The sequence below is a fragment of the Ixodes scapularis genome, unplaced genomic scaffold (genome assembly GCF_016920785.2).
Source record: "Ixodes scapularis isolate PalLabHiFi unplaced genomic scaffold, ASM1692078v2 PGA_scaffold6__148_contigs__length_123643588, whole genome shotgun sequence".
Taxonomy (NCBI): Eukaryota; Metazoa; Arthropoda; class Arachnida; order Ixodida; family Ixodidae; genus Ixodes; species Ixodes scapularis.
In genome coordinates this window covers 123455955-123475313 of record NW_024609881.1, presented here as the reverse complement: position 1 = coordinate 123475313, position 19359 = coordinate 123455955, and the positions used below count along the sequence as shown (strand labels likewise).

Sequence of the window (19359 nt, the reverse complement as noted above, 5' to 3'; positions counted from 1 at the left end):
TCATCTTCGACAATCTTGGCGGCCTGGTTGCCAGCACTCTTTTTTCACCACCGCTACGTCCAGACATAAATTTAAAAAACAAGTTTAGGATAAAAATAAATACCTTTAGAAATTTCTCATAACATGCATAATTGCTCATAAACTTTTATTTCCGATAAAACTTATAAACACGGTTTCAAAACATTCAAACTATCATATTTCAAAGGAATATTATATTATTACAGCGACAAGGTGAGTGGATGACATCGATATTGTCAAAATGACGGCAGCTAAGTTGGTTGGCAAGATGGACTGACGACAGCGTGAGAAGTCCAGTTCGGAAGTATTTCAGTAAACTTCCCTCTAAAAACGGTCAAGTTTTTCGAATGGCAAGTATTCTATATTTGATTCGAAAATATTCGACCAAAATCACTATTCGCTTCGAATTCGATTCAAACTCAAAATCTACTATTTGCACAACCCTACATTTTTGCGCACAAAACGCTGACTTGCATAGAAAGCAAGAACACAGTATTACCGCCTTTATTTCAACAACGTACACGCTTGCAGGCTTGCGCTGATAAGGCCTCAAAACCGAAACTCTCGTATCGTAACTGCACCCCAGGGCTGGGCAGTATCGCGATAGTATCTTAGAGGTACTTTCGAGCATCTGTATCTCTGTATCAACATTTGAAAAATGTATTTGTATCTCAGTAGTGAAATACCTTTGCAATGTAACGCTTGTATCACAATACTTTGCCAGACTTAGTTTATCTCGTTACATTTGTTGCCCTTTGTAAAGACCGACGAACAGTTTGTGCTTTCCACTTTTCTCGCGATTCCTCCTCTCCCCCTTCTACCTTGCTCACTGTTGCCTGTTCTTCTGCCTTGCAGAATCCCAAATCTGGTCGTCGGCCTTTAAGATAAATTTAAAAGAGACAAAAGTTGTTTGGTGCAAGTTGTTTTGGTATTGATAATATTAAGTCGCCCTATAGCAATATCCCTCACAGTCAACAACAAAAAAGTGGTTTAAAAAAGGTTGCGGGCAAGAGTGACAAAATCAGCTCCTCTCACGAAGCCCCCCGCTTTTTCCAATTTAGCAGAGCGAATGGTGCAAATGAGTTGAGTGGGGAGAAAGTATGGCCTTGCTGTCCAATCTCCCCATGCATATCGGTGACTCAGAACCTTATAATGTGACAGTTGGAGATGCACCCTCAGGGCAAGACGGGGTTCATTTCGGCCAGATGCCTTTTGTCAAGCATGATACGCCCGCCGTCTTTACCGTTCTATAACTATGTGGTTCAACGGGGTGACATGTTTCTTTAACGGCATTAAGGACAACTAGAGAGTTTGAGGTAATGGGTAGTGCATAAAATGACACAAAAAGTGGAGCACAAGCATAAATTACCATTTGCATTCACAACGAGCCACACCCTCCCCATGTAACACTGTCCGGGAACAAATATATTTCTGTAAGTACCTGTATCTGTATTCTGGAATACTTTCTCGCCGTTTTTCTAGACGTATCTCAGGGATATCTTGTTGCATAAAAGAAAAATGTATCCCAGTATCTGTATTTTTTGCCTTAAAACACATGTATCGCACTATTTGTATTCCCGGATACTTTTTGGTGTATCTCTGCCCAGCCCTGCTGCCCCTGCTACCACCCAACCTCGTTGTCACACCACTTCGGCAAAAAGTCACCGTAATATTGCCAGTAAATGCACAAAATTACACTAATCCAATTATCTTGTAGAATGTCATCTTATTTAGTAAGAATTGTGTCAATATGCATTAAAAAAAAAATCTAAGAACTATTTTGTTTGAAAAAGAACAAAATATCAACTTTTAGGTCTTGGAACAACTTATCTTTGCCAAATCTTTAGAAAAGTTCAGCAAAAATTTGGCTTTGGCGAATTTTCGATTGGGCGAAAGTTTGGCCTATCACTACTTAGAGGCGACCGGAATTCCGAGGTTGTTCTAGATGTGGGGTCGCTTCATTTTCTCGCAGTCTGAATGAACCGCCTTGTGTATTTTCTGCATATGTCTTTCTTCATGAAAAACATGCAATTTCTACGTGGCGTATTTTGAAGAGGAGCACACTAACACTGCCGCCGGAACGGGGCACTGAACTGAAACTTGTGCCGAGACGTGGGTCGAGGAACCTGAGAGGAGGATTCTCACTGGAAGGCCTCGGTAGTGTTCGCCCAATGATGCCCACAATTAAATGGAGTTGATTCGCGAAACTAAAAGGTAGCTTGCGGGGAAAGGTTTACGAAGTGTATATACTCGTTGCATGTCCTAGTGGCCTAGTTATCTCAGATTTTAGTTCTTGCACGGCATCACCAAAGATGGTATTGTCAAGAACTAAGTCCAGGTTGTGGCGCTTTAGCGACATTGCTTGAAAAAAATTATTGCACGCACCATTTTCGTTTTACGTAAACTGGTTCGGCTATTGACGTTTCCAGCGAACTGTAGGTTGTGTGCTGGTCAGACAAAGTGGCAGATGAAAGGAGGTCGGTTTCATGGTTAGCACGTGGTCCACCTTGATTTCTTGCGTTGCAGCGTAGAATCAATGTTACATATAAAAGCAAAGTGCTTTTTGGACGGTAAAAACCTTCTAGTCAGCGTGTAATAGTGACACGGGGAAACCATAAAAATGGTTACTGAAAACAATGTTTTTCTTATTTCGCCAGCTCGATTTGCACGTCTGGCCGAAGCTAGACCTCTGGCCTGGTTTATTTTTGCAAAAGAGGCAGAAACAAACAGTTTCTAAGCATTTATTTATGTTCTTCTTTTGCCGAGGGGACTTTTGCATTAATTTTTATTTTATAAATAAATTTACTCCAGTTCGTGGATCTCGCCACAAGTTTGGCACGGGAACATGTGTTGCGTGATGACATAGTTTTTCAACTCGCGGGCAAGAGAAACTGCACACCACTAAGACATTTTCACGTCCTTGTTCTTTCCTTATTTTGTTGCAGCGCCGATGAACCGCGAATATTCAATTAATCTTAATAAACAAACGCGCAAGCTACGCTGTTTACAAGCAGCGAAAGCAGACAACAGAGGCAGAATGACCTCTCGGATGTTCCCGGCATTGCCGCTGCGCTGTGGCGATTTCGCTGGAGTCGCCAATATACACGGTGGTTTGGCGTCGTCGTCCCAATCTTGCGCACTGGCTCACGTTTAGAGGTTCTTGCGCGGTATTTTATTCCTGTACTATTTGAGTGCAGTTTTAGTAAGAATGGTAGAATGCAGTGCTTGAACGACTCGACGCATCGTGTCGACGTCTCGTCGGGTCGGGCTTGTACCGGCTTTTGATTTATATCCTTCTGGTTTGTTTTCTGCGTCCTTCTGACACTAGTAGTCTTTTTTTTTTTTTTTTAACTCCGCTCGAGGTTTTTTTTTATACAGTAAACGGCATAATTTTCAAGAGGAACTAATAATTTGTGAGTTTCGTGGCTGGGAAAATGTTACGAAAAATCAGTCGCGCTACTATATTGCATTAGCGTAATAAATCTGTCTATTGCTCAGAACTGCAAAATGTTGTGCCTGCGAAATAATCTCGAGAGCCACACTCGGCAATATTCGCGACATATTGAGCCTTCAGAAATAAAGTTCTTCACAGTGTGTACCGTCACAGTGTGCACTACAATTGTTCCCCAAACGGTGGAACAAGTGCGGACACAGGGTGCACGCTCCGACGCAGTTGACCAGCCTTGGCCGAGAGCATCCTTGCCGTCCACAGCCGAGGAAAAAAAAAAAAAAAAAGTGCCTCGTTGCCATAGCATTTGCGCGCATGCATTTCCCGCTCGGCGCGCCTGCTCTAACCTCGACGGACACTGGCTCGGACCGTCGGAGATGTCTCCGCTTCAACGCGTTAGTAAAACTGTCCTTGCTGCCGTTGAGGCAAGAAACTGTAGTCAACGAGGAAGCTGCGTTTAAGCAACATGTGTAGCGCAAGTGCCATGTTCTGCACCCAGAAGACCACTTTAAAAGCGAGCTCGTCTCCTACGGCTAAGCGTGGGAAACCGGGCACGTGACAGGCTACCACTAGCATCGAAGAGTCATCCGGCGGTGCCACTTGCAACCGAGGCAAGGAGGGGACTTTATCCGGCAGCTGCGACGTGCGCGGTGTCCGCACTCTTATATATCCTACGTGCCGTGGTTACGAGCCGGCGGACAGGAAAAAGGTAGCCGCTATGGTGATCCTTACAAGAATCTGCCGGTCTCTTCCGCTCGCAGAGCGGCGGCTTCTACAGCGCAGAAGATGCGGACTCGCTGCCGGAGGCCAGTTCCGGGGAGAAGAAGGAGGGGGCCTTCTGCGTCTGGGAGGAGGCGGAGGTGCGGCGCCTGCTCCCGGAGCCCCTGCCGGGCTGCCCCGGCCGCACCGTGGCGGACCTCTTCTGCCGACACTTTGGCGTGGAGGCCGGCGGAAACGTCGACCCCATGCAGGTGACCTCTCCCATACGGCCAGGGGGGTGAAGGCGGCAGATCGTAGGCACCCACATCGCCCGAGTGATCCACCCAATGGTGGAGAAAGAAAGCAGGCATGTTCGTTTTGCCACAATAACTTAAAGTCGTTCGAGCGCTCGTTGACTTCGTTTATGTTCCTACGGTGCGTGACGCCGGTGTTTTCCTCTAAAGTAGGCTAGAAAAGAGTTAAGTACAGACCTTGCAGGTGATGTTTTACTGCTCCTTCGCTCATATGTACTAAGGCATCACGGGCCATTATTATTGCGCGCAGGCGCCATTTAATTTCTTTCTTGGAAGATCTTGACTGAAGTGGGTGGCCTTGTTTTTTTCTTTGTCGGGTTTTTTATTCTTTTTTGGCACGTTACTTTTTTCTTACGTTGGTCCGATTAGCAAACGGCCACTTTTGTTGGGTGGCCCGCGTGTTCATTCTGTCCTTCTTTGGGGGGAAAAGAACACCTCCGGCGGCATGTCGGGTGCAGATGTAGAATTGAGACATTGCGGCGTTCCTGCCACAAATGCTTCCCCGTTAGTCCCTCGAGTCACAGACAGACCCGTCGGCTTTTCTCTCTCACCCTCGAGCACTTGGCCCCTTTCGAAAGCGAGACGTCCTATTCTCCCAAAAGTGAAAACAGTGTCGCATCTGAGATTGCTTAGTGAAAAATTTACCGCAAAACTGCGGCACTGATAAATGGGGATGGGCGACGAAATGCAGACAGCCGATCCAGGGTAGTGTGGCTTCTCTCATTTCCCTTTAGTTTTGCGATGATCTAACAACCAGTCCAGATTTCTGCATTGGGAAAAGTTCCTGGTGACACATTGATCCCTATGGGGGAAGCTGGCTGCTCCTCTTTACAGACTCTTTCTAGAGCTCTTTTGTCTTTATTTGCAATTCCTTCCAAATGAGATTTGTGTAGCATGTTTGACTTCGGTATAGTGCCTTAAATTACCTACTGTTTGCGAGGACATAATTTTCGTAAATTCTGCAACTAAAACCCCATTGCGAAAATTTGGTCAACCAAAAATATATACCCCGTGGTAACGATTTCATAGCCCACCACTCCCCATCGCAGAATTTTAAGCCCGCGAAATATTCGCAAAAGCCACACTTCACAAAATTTTGCAAGCCGCGAAAACAAAGTTGTTTACTGTAGTTTGGTTAGAGTATTGGAACTTTGAAGCTTGCCGTCGTATTGGCAAAAGTGCAAATATTGAAACCCAGAAATCAACTTACCTCTGCAAACTCTCCTCCGTTCAGCCCTGAGCTGAGACTGGGGTGGAAGCTATGTCCTTGTTGGACCAATTGCACGCCTCTCTTTGGCCACGTCATCACGCTCCCGGCCATGCCCACATGCAGAGCTCTGGGATAAGAGGTGCCTGACTGTCGCGCTATTATGCAAGCTCCCACCGTAGTCTCAGCTTACGAGGGAATGGAGTTTAGAAGGTCTACAGAATGCAGTTCAGTGTTGGTGAAAGCTCTAGGACAATTTATCATGTTTTCACGACAACAAGTCTGCGTGTTCTTCAATCAAGATTTTTTTTTTTTTTTTAGATATTGGATATTTAAATGAGAATGTGAATGCTATACTTGAGCCATTTATACCCTTTATTTCGTGCCTTTGTTGTGCACCTTGCTGAAACAAAACAAAGAAAGCCTACAGATAGTATTGGTTGTTTACGAGCAAAAATGTGGCAGCTTCCATAAAATTGCCCAGTATAAAAAATTTAAAGCATAAAAACGGGAAAAAAATGTTTGCAGGGCCATTTGGTTGGAATTTTGGATGGATATTTGGCACAAATGTTTAGGGACGAGACTTAAAAGACTCATAATCATTTACATACCTGCGCTTGCCAAAAAAAAAATTTTTTTTCCTAATTGTTAATTTGTTTTCGGGGGTTGTGGCAGGAGGGGTAATACAAAGTAATGCGCAAGATTTTATACATCAACATAAACAAAGTTTGGCAAACACTCAGTAGAAAATATATTATACAGAAATGCAACACTTAAAGTTACACTGACATCCCCCCAAAATTTTTTTTTCCTTTTTCGTCAGGCGATTCATTATGGTGCCGGAATACTACCCAAATAATATTTTTCTACAGAGTCACATATTTTTTTAATAAAGCCAGAAAAACGCAACCGCTCGAAACCGAAACTCCCGCACTGCACAGAGAAATGGAGAGAAGAGAGTGAGTGGCGGAAGTCATGTGGCTACACCCAATCGTGCAAGTTTTTTGTTTGTTTTTTTTCTTTTTTTTTTTTTCCCGCACATGGCAGACGAAATGCGTTCCGGGATTTGTTTGCCGTGCGATTCCTCTGCAGTTACGTTTGTTCCGCTCGCTGTTCTCTACTTCAAGATGAGTTGTTTTGTACATTTAAGTGTTGGCAATTAGTACTGAGCGCCCGTGGTGAATTCCCGTGATCGGCTCCGAAAAGAATACTCCCAAGATGTCCTGCATCTGAAGGTGGTATTGTGCGGCAGAGTCTGCACAAGTTTCCGAAAGATCAACGGGTCGGGATCAATGGCTGCCTGCAATTTCTGTAGAACAGTTACGCGAAGCTCGGAATGCGGACGCGACCCGATTCATATGCTCCTTGCATTTTGTGGAAAGTGACTACATTGAGTTTGCAGGTGTCAAAAAATGGAATCCCATAACGTTTAGTTCAGCGACGTATCGTCCACAACAATTGTTTTTCTTCAGTGATAATTGTTAAAAAAGAAATGTAAACATTGCAAAATGCTTGACAAAAAATAAAAAAATGGTACACCCACACCAGGGATCAAACCCGTGCCCGCTGCGTGTGAAGCGGACGTCTTTCCACTGAGCTACTGAAGGAACTCTTTCATGCGTAGTAATGCAGCCGGTCGACTGTATGTCGGAAGTTTGCTGCCGATTTCCCTTCAATACATGCACTCCCGGCATGAAGTCGGGCAGCACCACGCATAGGCCACATTCGCACCTCGTAAAGAAACTGTACGCGTGCGTATTCAACTCGGAGTACGCACTTCGTGCTTGACGTTTGAGCGAGCGATGCCTTCAGCCACGAGAAGGGACGACGGCTCGGCGACGTCTTCGTGCAATCGGCTGGCTGGTCGGGCGTGTCGTACGGGAGGAATATCAGTTCCTTTGATCGGTTCAAAATTTCTCTTTCAAGGGCAGACAGAATTCGCCGGTGCCGCGAACGACAGTTCTGAAGTAGAGGTCCAACTTAAGGAAGGCTATTCTATTCTTCGATAGTATGTGGAAAAAAAGAAAACTTAAGAGTCACTGTGGCAAAGGTACGGAACTGACGCCCTATTATGCAAGCTTTGTGTGGCACAAACCAGTCGCGGAGCTGAATATTTTCGGGTGTCCATTTTAAAGTCACCAATAAGTATAGAATATAAAAACTCAAGTCTCGCCCTACGACGTCTAGACTATAAAAATTTAATTTGAGCCGTTTCGTAGATGGGTTAACGTATTCGTTTGTACTGACTGTGTATGAAGTGCAAACCTCTGCACCTACTCTATTTTGCCAGTGGTTGTGGACATCTGAGGATCTCAAACTTAAGATGCCTATTCAAAGACAGGCTTCACCAGGGTTATGTATACAGCGAGTTTTATGTCAGATGAGGAGTGCTTTAAGCTAAGCTTCAAGTACCAGGGCTTACCATAAGCTTTGCAAATGACGGCGTCAACATGCGCATTCTACTTCAGATCGGCCGAAAAATACACCCCTAGATATGTTTTTTTGTTTAGATACATTGAAGAGGATTGTTATTTACGTGGTAAAAAAAAACAAATTGGCGAAAGTTTACTAGGAAAAGTTATCTGCACAGATTGGCTAATATTCAGTGCAATTGCCAAGTCAAGCACCATTCAGAAAACCTCCCTAGGTAAAGGTTAAGTGACGGCTGATTGTCTCTATTTTTTTGCTTCTCTGAACAAAATAGAGCCGTCTGCCTAAAATCGTATGTCTACATCAACAAACTTTTTGACGTCGTTAATAAAGGTAAGAAGTAAAGGCGGTCTCCCTGAGGGACATCAGACATCAGCAAGCGGAAGAAACAATGGTGAGCCAATAAGTAGTCTTTGAATTATTTAGCATACGTGATAGTTTTAGCGGTAGTTTAGGGTGTGAAAAATGGTCAAATGCGTTTGAGTAGTCAATGAATATAATGTTGACTTGTCCCCGTCGGTACAAAATTTTTGTAATATCACGAGTCGTTTCAATCGGTCGTGCAGTAGTTGAAAGGCCGCGCCAAAAGCCACATTAGCTATGACAGAAGTTATTATTTTAAAGAAGACAAGATATATGTTTGAAAATGACAGGAGGACACGTAAGACTGCTTACGTCTAGGAATGTGAAAGCATACCTACACGCAGTGCATTCCTACAAGAAGCACGCCCCGCTATCCACGGCGCGGAGGACAGCAAGCAGTGCGCCCGCCGTCCTCCGCGGCATGACATGGCTATAAGCAGAGCGTAGATCACACGCTCGCGGCCGAGTAGTCGCTTCCACCGAAGCTGTCAGGGTACAGAGCTTGTTTTTTTTGTAGCCATCAGACGACATCGTGGTACCCTCTCGCGAAGAAAGGTCAACAATCGGATGAGGGTCAAGCCAGTCCTTGGAGTCTCTTACGACAAGGTGGCCCTTGAACTGCATTTCACCAAAGTGAAGGCCTTGCGGTATTTGCGAGGTCAAATGTGCGTACTAAACGGTTGCTCATAACATGGTCGAAAGTTTTTCGAGCCAATAAGGGAACAATGATGCGCAAAAGAAAAAGGTGTACCAAACTGGCAAGTGTTCCTCGGCTCCCCATTGGATGGTGCCAGTGGGCTCTCTCGTCGTAAGAGATCCCGAGAGGGGTACTTGGTCGTAAGGCGGTTGCAAACGCTTCGCTTAAATCTCCAAAAGTGCAACTCCGGAAGCATACTTTTTGTTGCCTCATCACCTCGGAGGGTCCGAGCCGTCCGTGCGACGGCTTTTTCGACGCGCCTTCGGAACGGTGTACCCGTTGCAAAGGAAGAAGCGAGATGGAATTGTGCAGGACCCCCACGACGAGCTGAAGGGCAAGAATGTGCTGGTGGTGCGGGAGTCCCAGGAGAGCCTGGCGGAGCGCTTTGGCCTGGAGCTGCCCGTGCTGCGTTCGCTGCTCGAGGACGCCCGGAGGGTCCTGCTCGAGGCCCGGCAGAGGCGGCCCAGGCCGCACCTCGACGACAAGTTCCTCGCCGCCTGGAACGGTGCGCCCCGTTCTTTTTTTGTCCCGTTCTTTCGAGAGCCGTTTTTCTTCGCGTCTCAGTTTTCACACTTGCCGGAAACCCTTTTAGTGTCCCCGTCTCGATGTTCTAAACATTTTGCCCAGCGAAGGATCAGAAAAAATTTTGCTGGCCAAAATTTTGCGATTGAGAAAGGTATGTATGCGTTTGTCACCGCAAAATGCCGTATTAGCGCGATATAATTTTTGCGACATTTGACGAATTCCAAAATTGGCGAATATGAGTCGTTTACAGTGTATGGCTTTTTTTTACCGTTTTATGCGATTCCTGTCTGTAACAAAGTAGGGAAGAGGGCGAGTCGCTATTCCTTTTACGCGACCTGGTTTAAGCAGCAAAAAAAAAAGCAGATTGAGGAGAAGAAGTGAGCAAATTGGGACAAGCACTGTTTTTGGCACCGTTTCAACCTCGTTTGTCTATGCAAGTCGTCTGCTTCTTGCGCAGGAGTTGCGTTGATGTCAGAGCGATGCCAAGCTCTGATTGGCTCTGATTGAAAGATGGCGGGTAGACCTCAATGCTGGATGCCTCAAGGTCTACCCACTATATTTTTCAATCGGTTATGAAGAGTTCAACATTCTTACATCGTCACAACCCCTGTGCAAGGAACAAACTTGCGCTCCGCGTAGCCTGTACAGCCTGCTTTCCGTTTATTCCAAGATACTGTTAGCCCCTCTTGGGGTTATCGCGGGAGAGAGTACAAAAAGATATACAGTAATAAACAGCAGCAGGAAATGAGAAACAGCGCAAACGTAAAGCATAATTTGCATTTGCCAATACAAAAGCAAATGCGTAAACAATGCAAAAGTGCATACTCGTTATATTACAATGACTGTGGAGCATGATTAGAAAATGTGCGTGCACCACTCAATGGTACCAAGAAGAAACTGGTTCCACAAGCACGAAATTATGTAGAAACTCTGTAGGGGAATGTGAGTTCACAATTTCCTGCAGAAGAAGTTTCCATTCCTCTATCGCAGTGGTTCCCAGCCATGGATGTTTCTCGGACCCCTTGTGGATCAACAGAGATGATGGAGGGCAATAAAGCCTGGGTTTGGGCTAGTTGGTTTTTCAGTATTTTGGTTCTGCGCTGTTCAGGTTTACCGAGCCTTTCGTATGTGAGTGTCATCCTTCTTTGTCCAACTTTGTAAAACAGTGCAGAACAAAATGATGGAGGACCCCGTTCGTGGCGAGGGGAAGGGAAAGTATAGGTTGATAATGATTGCGATTTAATAAATTGATATAACTAAGTGCTACTGTGAAATAGACTTCTCTTTTTCACATATACGCGCGAAAACTCACCCGAAAATTGGAATGTTTAATTCTTCTCAATCTAAAACGAGACAACTTTTATTAATTGCCAAGTTTGACTGATGAGGCTGGGCTTTGCGGACCCTTAGAATGCCTTTGCGGACCCCAAGGGGTCCGTGGATTCCCATTGGAGAACCACTACTTTATCGTTTCAGAAAAGAGAGAATAGTGAAATACATTGATTTTACTTTGAAATGGCTGGATCATTTGAGTATGGCTATTACTTGAAATGCAAGTAATACGAGGATTCAAATACTGGGTGTAGTCAAGGCTAAAGAGGCCATGAAACATCATGAAAATGTACTTGCGTCTAGCATTCCTCGCCGGTTGGAAAGTGGTGAAAGGTCCTGTTGTTTTAACATGCCAGTAACAGAGTCTGTATCCAGAGAATATATACCGGGTTGCAAGTCTTTGTACAATCTCCAGTTTCCGAATTTGATTTTTTTATAATTTCTCCCACTCGAGCGGTTCCTTCTGCCTCCTCCCGGGACCTCTCGCCGTCCTTTCCGACCGATCCGTGACCGTCCCTGCGCAGGACTGATGGTGTCGGGCTTTGCGACGGCGGCCAAAGTGCTGGGCGACCGACGCTACGCCGAGCGCGCTCTCCAGGCCGTGGCTTTCCTCGGTCAGCACCTGTACGACGAGGACCGCAAGTCGCTGCTCCGGAGCGCCTACAGGGGAGAGGGCGGCCATGTGACGCAGACGTGAGTTGTCGCTCCCGGTCTTTGGAGCGGAGGGTGCCCCGGCCCGCAAATGTCCGGGCAAGCTCGTACAAAACGTCGTCAAGCGCCATTGTGGTGCGAGGCAAGAATTGTATAAATGAGCCAAGGAACTGCGCGCGACAAAACTTTCCGCGAAGACGTCTTTAGGCGGCACATTTGTCGCGCTCAAATTTTGCGAGCGTAGGTTTTGGCAACGGTGCCACGCAACGGTGCAAAAAGGAAACAGATTGTGTCGTCGATGCCGCTACTTGCACGTCTTGTCGCTTGTGCTTGGATCTGCCTAATCTGTAGGGTGTTTGTCTCTAACAAAGTTTTGAGTTTTTGTACCGCGCTGTGTCGTACGCAAGCAACGGCGCTGCTCCGACGGGGGGGTGTAGCAGGGGCAGTGTACCGCAGGACGAGTAGGGGGCTCTGAGATGTAACTCAAGAGCTGGGGATGTCATGGATGAAACGTTGCATGTAGCCGCTCAAAGTCTATACAGGAGAGGGCGCTGCGGTCAAATGCGTATATCATCGCGTTAGACTTTGCACGCATTGGCTCAACGTTTATAGACGAGAGGGCACTGCGGTCAAATGCTCAACTGCGTATATAACCACATTCCATAGCACACATTCTCTTTCTGACATGGACCGTTGACTGAAGCGGGGGAGATGTGTTCCCACGGCTTCTAGCGGATCCCAGCTGATCCGCTTGAAGAACCGCTGGCTCTGCATTTCACCGACCATAAAGCAGTAATAATGAAGTCAAAACGCAACTCGGAACTCAGCACTACTTGTGGGCAATAAAAATAAATCAGTACCATCAGCACTACCTACGAATAAAATCAGTATCGTCAGCACCACCAGAGCTTCGCACCAATCAACATCGTTCACCACGTGGAGATGCGGTCATTTTTTTTTTCCGGTGCACGGTTTAGTTTTGCTGCGAGAGTTCTGTAGCGATCTTCCAAACAATTAAAGGGCCCATGAAACGATTTTTGGGTTGGGATAAATCATTTTAGATTGGGATTTTACTAATAGCACATCGTTCAGTGGACCAAAAGAAAAAAGGTAGAAAGTCAAAAGCCTGACTTTCAGTGCGAAAATTTGAAAACAGAGCGGACTATTTCGTACCTCCTCCCCTTCGCAACCTCTCTGCCTTTTCACTATGATACATCTGCGGTCCCAAAAGCGCGTCATCGGGTCCAAACTGACGTCACACGCAACCGGACCTTACTTATTCCCTTCACCCCTAAGCTGACAATGAGGTGGAAGCTACGCGCTTGCCGGACCAATCAGCCGCCTCCCTTTCATCACCTGACTTCATTCTCTGCAGCCACATTTGCCACGCTCACGTGGCAAGTGTGGCTGGCCCAACGAGCACGTAGCTTCAACAGCACTGTCAGCTTCGGAATGAACTGGGTGGGGAAAGCAACTTTTGTCTGAATTTTGAGCGACGGGCTAATCTTCTAGGGGGAGAATGGATGTGTCCGGATTACGCAAACGAGAGTGCGAGCAAGAGGGGACTCCCCCTTTTCGTCTTCTTTAACTGTTTGGTGGAATGCGCGATTTATGAGTTGAGGAGGAAAGTTAAACAGGAAAAAGTTGGAAAAGCGTTTCATGGCCCCTTTAATTTGACGTCGCGAAACTGTTTGTAGTTCTTGGGGAACAAATTCTACGGTTCAACGAGCGAACCCCTCCCAGACGCATCACTCTTTCATTGTTGCCAGTGGAGAATTTTAGTTTGAAAAAACTCTCGAGGACCTAAATTGCAAATTGAATAGCTTTACCAAAAATACTTATTTCAGCCTAATATTTGGGCTTTAGTTGAGCGACATTCGACCGACTCGTAGGCGAGTCCGGGATGGCGAGGAAAACGCCGGAGTTAACCGGTCGCTCTCCCCCGCCCTGCGCAGAGCCCGCCCCATCCCCGGGGTCCTGGAGGACTACGCCTTCACGGTGCAGGGGCTGCTGGACACGTACGAGGCCTGCTTCGAGGCGCCCTGCCTGCTCCGGGCGGAGGAGCTGCAGGACGCCCAGGACGCCCGCTTCTGGGACCCGGACCAGGGCGGCTACTTCCTGAGCAGCGGGGAGGACGCCCACCTCCTGCTCAGGCTCAAGGACGGTACGCACCTGCCACCCCACTCGTAGGGATGGAGCAGAGGGGGCCATACAGAGCATTTGCAGTTCAGTGACGGATGCCTCCCGCGACGACCGATTGCGGGTGCGTTTCCTTGTCGCGGGGCGAGCAGGAAAGCGGGCGGACGATGGACGCCTTTTGTCACCTCCTCGCAGTTCGTACCGCAAGTGCAGCCCTTGAAACCCCCCGGCAAAGCGGGGAAATTGGAAGCGGGACTGGGTCAAATTTAGGGATCCCGGAGGTCGCTAGAGGCCAACGTTTCTCTCAAGATAGGCAGAAGTGAGCCAGGCTGCGACGAGAAACACGAAGGCATACGCAAATAATTTAGAAGGAAATGGTGCTTTTCGCCGGGTATTTTCTAATTGAATGTCAAATAGTTTTTTCTAAGCCTTTCACTACGAGCTGTTGTACCACGCTCAAACAAAAGTCCGGCTGAACCTCAAAGCTTGGTCCCAAGCTCCCACGTATGCAGTTCTAAGCTCCGTTAAATTTAATCTAACTATATTTTCGAACTGTGGTCTGCTTTGGGTTGGAAAGTAATCGATGGATTTCGCGTAAAATTAAACTTCAAATACGCCCGGCCATATTTAATTCGGGGGAAATATAAACACTCGCTTAAAGGCCGACGACCAGACCTGAGATTCTGCAAGGCAGAAGATCATCCTCACCCTGGGGGAGGAGGAAACAGGCAACTGTGGACAGTGTAGAAGGGGGAGAGGAGGAAGCGGGAGAAAAGTGGAAAGCGCGAACTGGTCGTCGCTCTTTAAAGGCTGAACGCTCGTTTAAAGGCACTTCTTACCGAACACGGGTGCCACGCGGAAAAGCAATACCCGAAGAGCTGACACCACAATCTGGCCAATGTTGCGGGATCGCTTTGTCAGCTCCGTGAGTATCGCTTCCCTGCGGCGGACTGGTGCTCGGTAAGAAGCGCTCTTGACGGGGCTGACCCGCCACAATTAACACTCCGAAAATTACAAATACAGTCGCTGATAGAAGATGGTAAATGAATGGAAAATTTAAAATAAATTCGAAAACTAAATGTTTAGCGTTACGAATAGAGATAGTGGAGGAACGTGGAACCGAAAATAAATGTTTAATGAGGCAAACGTTATTGCTACGAAGTCCAGCAGGAGCAGATGCCAGTGTCGCCATCAGCCCAAGTTGTGGGCGGAGGGTGACCTGCACCAGAACGGGTGTCATCCACCGCCACTAGTGCGATGCCACCAGGGTTGCGGCAGGTGACAACACGACACATCCGCGACGTCATTGACTGTCCAATAGACAGAACCACAAAAATAACTCCCTGTTTTGCACCTACTAACATATTTAGGTTTTCATACATCTTCAACCAAAAGGTGAATGGAATTTATGGCCTCGAGAATCGTTTACCACGGCAGATTTTGCATCGCCGTTAGAAGGCGTCGTGTCATCTTGATTGTATAGGTCAACTTTTTCTTTTTTACAATTTGTACCGCTTGCTCGCTGTGCTTTTTGCACTTTTGAAGCGTCGTATATTTTTGCTCCTGCAATTGTCGTATAAAGTGCGTTGATTGTGATGTTTCTTGCTTTGTGCGTGCACGAGTGCGCACAGACTAAGTGCAGGGTCAAATGGCGACGTCTGCCTCGAGATGGCGTCATTGTTCGTCGTGCTCGATCTACAGGCGCCGCTTTCTCTTGTTTTGTGTTTTGCCGATACTGCCGGGACCCACGTGGTATCTAATAAATAAATAAAGATAAAAAGCTTGTTAGGATGGGGGAAACGGACCGGTCGGAGATGCGTTGCAGGCGGCCTAGCCAAACCGCAGAAGCGTCTGACGGGGCGGTCGTCTGCAGACCAGGACGGAGCCGAGCCGAGCCCCAACTCGGTGTCGCTGAGCAACCTGGTGCGTCTGTCGGTGCTGCTGAACCGGGCCGACCTGAGGGAGCGTGCCCAGCGACTGGCCGAGGCCTACGCCCGGCGGCTCAGCCTCCTGCCCCTAGCGCTGCCCGAGATGGTCTGCGGGCTGCTGCGGCTGCAGGCGGGGCCCCAGGAGGTGGGGACTCGGCCCCCGTCACTCCCTCCTCCGCTGGTTCTCGACCACCAGTGGGCATCCCTTCTGGATCTGCGCAACTGAGGGGGAACCATTACAGTCACAAAGGGTAGATTATGGAAACTAAATGCGTGCAAACAAAGCACAGAAACGGAGAATAATCAACCAGAAAAGTTTTATTGCTCAGCTTGACTGCCGATCGAAGCTTTTGGGGACCTTCAAAGACCCCGAAGGGTCCGTGGACTCCCATTTGAGGACCACTGGTTTATACTATAGATTGTTTTTCAAAACTATCGATAGTGATCTATCGATAGTCGGCTAATGAGAGGCAACTATCGGACTAGTCGGTTATCGATAGTAGTAGTAGCCTGTTGATAGTGGATTATCGGTAGTCAACTATATCTAGAGGCAACTTTCTGTCGATAGTCAACTTTCAGAAAACTGTGGCATTAAGAAAATGAGCCTAAAGCACAAAAGGGGAGCGGCAACGTACGTGTAAGGGAGTAAAAATACAGTGGTGACTGGGACATCTTAAGGGGGGACACTGGCTAGAGGTCGAACTTTTAAACTACTCAAGTGATTGGAATGAAATTTGCACGGGAGATTTAGCTTCAGATGTAGGTGTACTGTGCAAACTTTCAGCTCTCTAGAACAAATTTACATACCTGCATAAGATGATGTGTCACTTTTCATTAAGAAATCTATGATATGCAAATTAAGCTATTAAGCACCATTTTGACTGCTTGAATATAAAGTGGAAGATATGGGACGTCGGGCTATCTAGTTTTAATAACTTAAATGTAAATATTTCAGGAAGAGTTATTACCTTAAACTAGGAGATGCATATCTGTCATCTGTCAATTTTTGAAAACTGAGTTTTTCTCACTGAGGACTTCAACTTAAAACAAAATAAGGTAGATAGCCCGATTCCTGAGTAAATTTCAGTTCAGAAACATCTTGATTGTGGTAACAGAATACTTTCACCTTCGAACAAAAGATTCCTTCGTATGAAGTTTGCAGCAAAAAGTGGAACTGAGAAAAATGCATTCAAACATTGAACTCCTTTACTTTGTTACTGGCTCACAATGTGTTGAAAATATTTTATATTAACGTAACTATTTGGCATATTGTCATCAAATTTGGTGTAAGGGTGTATAATTAGTTTCTAAAACTGAAAACCTCAAAATTAAAAAATGAATTTTTTCAAAAAAATAAAAAATTTAGGCCCATGTCCCCCCTTAAAGAACCTATGGACGGGTGAAATTTATTTTACGATACTGTCGCACCCACTTATAATGAAGTCGGCTGTAACGAAATGGCGGCTGTAGCGAAGCCATCACTATTTCTCAATCCCGTTTGCACTTTTTCAATGTATTTGAGTCTAAAAAAAGTGAGCAGCTCCCGAGGATATAGCGAAAAGAAATTGCGCAATATTTTTACAATAATCGAATTCAGAAGGTTCATTAAGCCGCAGACCGACGCACTTTGCTGCCGAGCATCCACCCAGAACGGACCGCAGGCGATGCTGCCAAGGCCACCGGCGGCGGCCTCTGCATCGTCGTCTGCTCCCCTCTCCGTATCTGGGAAGCGACTTTTCAGCATTGCACGCGGGGAGGCCGTCGTTGCATGCCGACGGGGGAGTTCAGAGCGCTAGGGACAGCATACCAACGGAGGGAGCCTAGGTTTAGGAGAAGGAGCAACTCCAACCATGGAGAGCATTTGCAATTTAATGGCGGATGCCTCCTTGGCAGATTGGCGCAACTGTGCCTGCATTTGGTTGTCAAGAAAACGTGTTTATTTACACGCTTAAGTGGTTCATTCGAGTCTTTAAATCAATAAGCCCTCAAAGATTCTTCCTCGTACGAAAGATCTCGAAGCACTTCATCCTCGGTCGCTTAGGCATCGCACAACCAGTGCACTCTTGTCGCCATTCGGACTTGGAACTGCCGTGGGAATCGCTCCCGTCGTCGACAGAATTCTCCGAAAACTCACTATCCTCACCAGAAGTCCCGTCATTACCACTGTCGGAGAGGATATCTATGATTTCATTGTCAGAAAGGCCACACCGTACACTGGACGCTGCCATCTTCTCCAAGCAGGCGACGATAGAGCGAGAAAGACGCAAAAGAACACGCTCAAACAAACAGCGAACAGAACGACCCTCGCCATCTGTTGGCAGTGTATCTAACTACACTACCTGAAGTCTACATAGCACGCTATCTATGAAAGGCTCTTTAAAACAGAAATTTGTGCAGCCGGCGAATCGCCGGCTTTGGTAATATGGCCCCTGACGGCACACCCGGTAATACAACAGCAACGCCAAGTGTGCCGTCCGGGGCCGTGCCTAACGGCACGGCCCCGGACAGTGCACCCAGCGATTCACCGGCTTTGGTAGCGAATGGGTTAAAGTAACTTTCTGTCTGGATAAACTTTATTTTTATTTGGAATTCTGAAAATAGGAACAAAGTAAGATTGAACTTGAAATTTTAGAAAATTAAGGATTAAAAAAAAAAAAACGATAAACTCTTTTTGCATTTGTGCGACGCAGCCTCAGTGAAAGGGCCATGTTTAGTGAATGGCGTTCACGCGGTGTCGTTGGCATGGCGACCGTCCATTTTGAGGTCACGTGCCGTTGTGCGCAACATCACGACCCCACGGAGTAAATGCTACGCGTTTGAGTGCCTTTGGGGTCCAGAGAAAGGGTCTCTTGCTCGGTTCCATCGCTAAGTGCCGCCTTTTCCGTCGTCCAATCCAGGTGGTCGTGGCGGGCGGCAAGGACCATCCGGGGACCCAGGAACTTCTGTCCTGTCTGCGAGGACACTTCCTTCCTTTCCTCACGACCATCCTGGCAGACCAGGATCCCGAAAACCCCCTCCGCAAGCGTCTCCCCAACTTCGACGCGTACAAATGCGTCGACGGAAAGCCCACAGCCTACGTCTGCCGGAACTTCGTCTGCTCGAAACCCGTCACGTCCGCCGTGGAGCTCGAACGGCTCTTGCAACAAAAATAGTTTTCGCTTTCTTTGGTCTCTGCGTGGACTCATTTTGTACATACTACTATGTTTGCCGTAAGTTTCTTTCGTCGCCACCCTGCCGAGAGTAAAATAGCTTCCGTAAGACTCCAAGGCTGCTATAATGCCCACGAGGGCATTATAGTGGGGGAGGGTTAAACCGAAAACTGCTAAAAGGAGTCCCAAAAAAATTTGTGAGTTAGTAAAGGGTAGCAGAAAAGTGAGGGCGAAATTGCGGTTGTTGCTATGCCGATTCTCGATCAAATGCGCTTACATTTAGCTTTGCTCGATCGACGCCTACGGTCTGCACACTTCCAAGAGCCAATCTTTTTTACTTGGTGTCTGCATTTGTGCGGACGGCTTCGTCACTGCGCCTGTTTTACCTCATTGGGCATGTTGATTGGAACCGTGCCAGAAGATTCTTCCCCTCTTAACGTCGGAGAGAAGGTGGACGTA

At 46.9% G+C, this 19359-nt stretch overlaps 1 protein-coding gene across 5 annotated transcripts in view; it reads left to right on the top strand.

Annotated features, from left to right (window-relative positions):
* LOC120835956 (spermatogenesis-associated protein 20) overlaps positions 1–19120 on the top strand; it is a 37770-nt gene extending 18650 nt beyond the window's left edge. The window contains exons 8-13 of one of the 5 annotated variants that reach the window (XM_042294633.1): positions 4228–4437; positions 9489–9681; positions 11558–11726; positions 13640–13848; positions 15697–15963; positions 18649–19117. In XM_042294633.1, the coding sequence (XP_042150567.1) occupies positions 4228–4437; positions 9489–9681; positions 11558–11726; positions 13640–13848; positions 15697–15963; positions 18649–18995 (1395 nt within the window). In that variant the 3' untranslated portion in view covers positions 18996–19117. Of the gene's footprint in view, positions 1–4227; positions 4438–9488; positions 9682–11557; positions 11727–13639; positions 13849–15696; positions 15964–18648 lie in introns of all 5 variants that reach the window. The other 4 variants (XM_042294636.1, XM_042294634.1, XM_040215444.2 and 1 more) reach the window with 4 other exon arrangements.
* Positions 19121–19359: the final 239 nt, after the last annotated feature.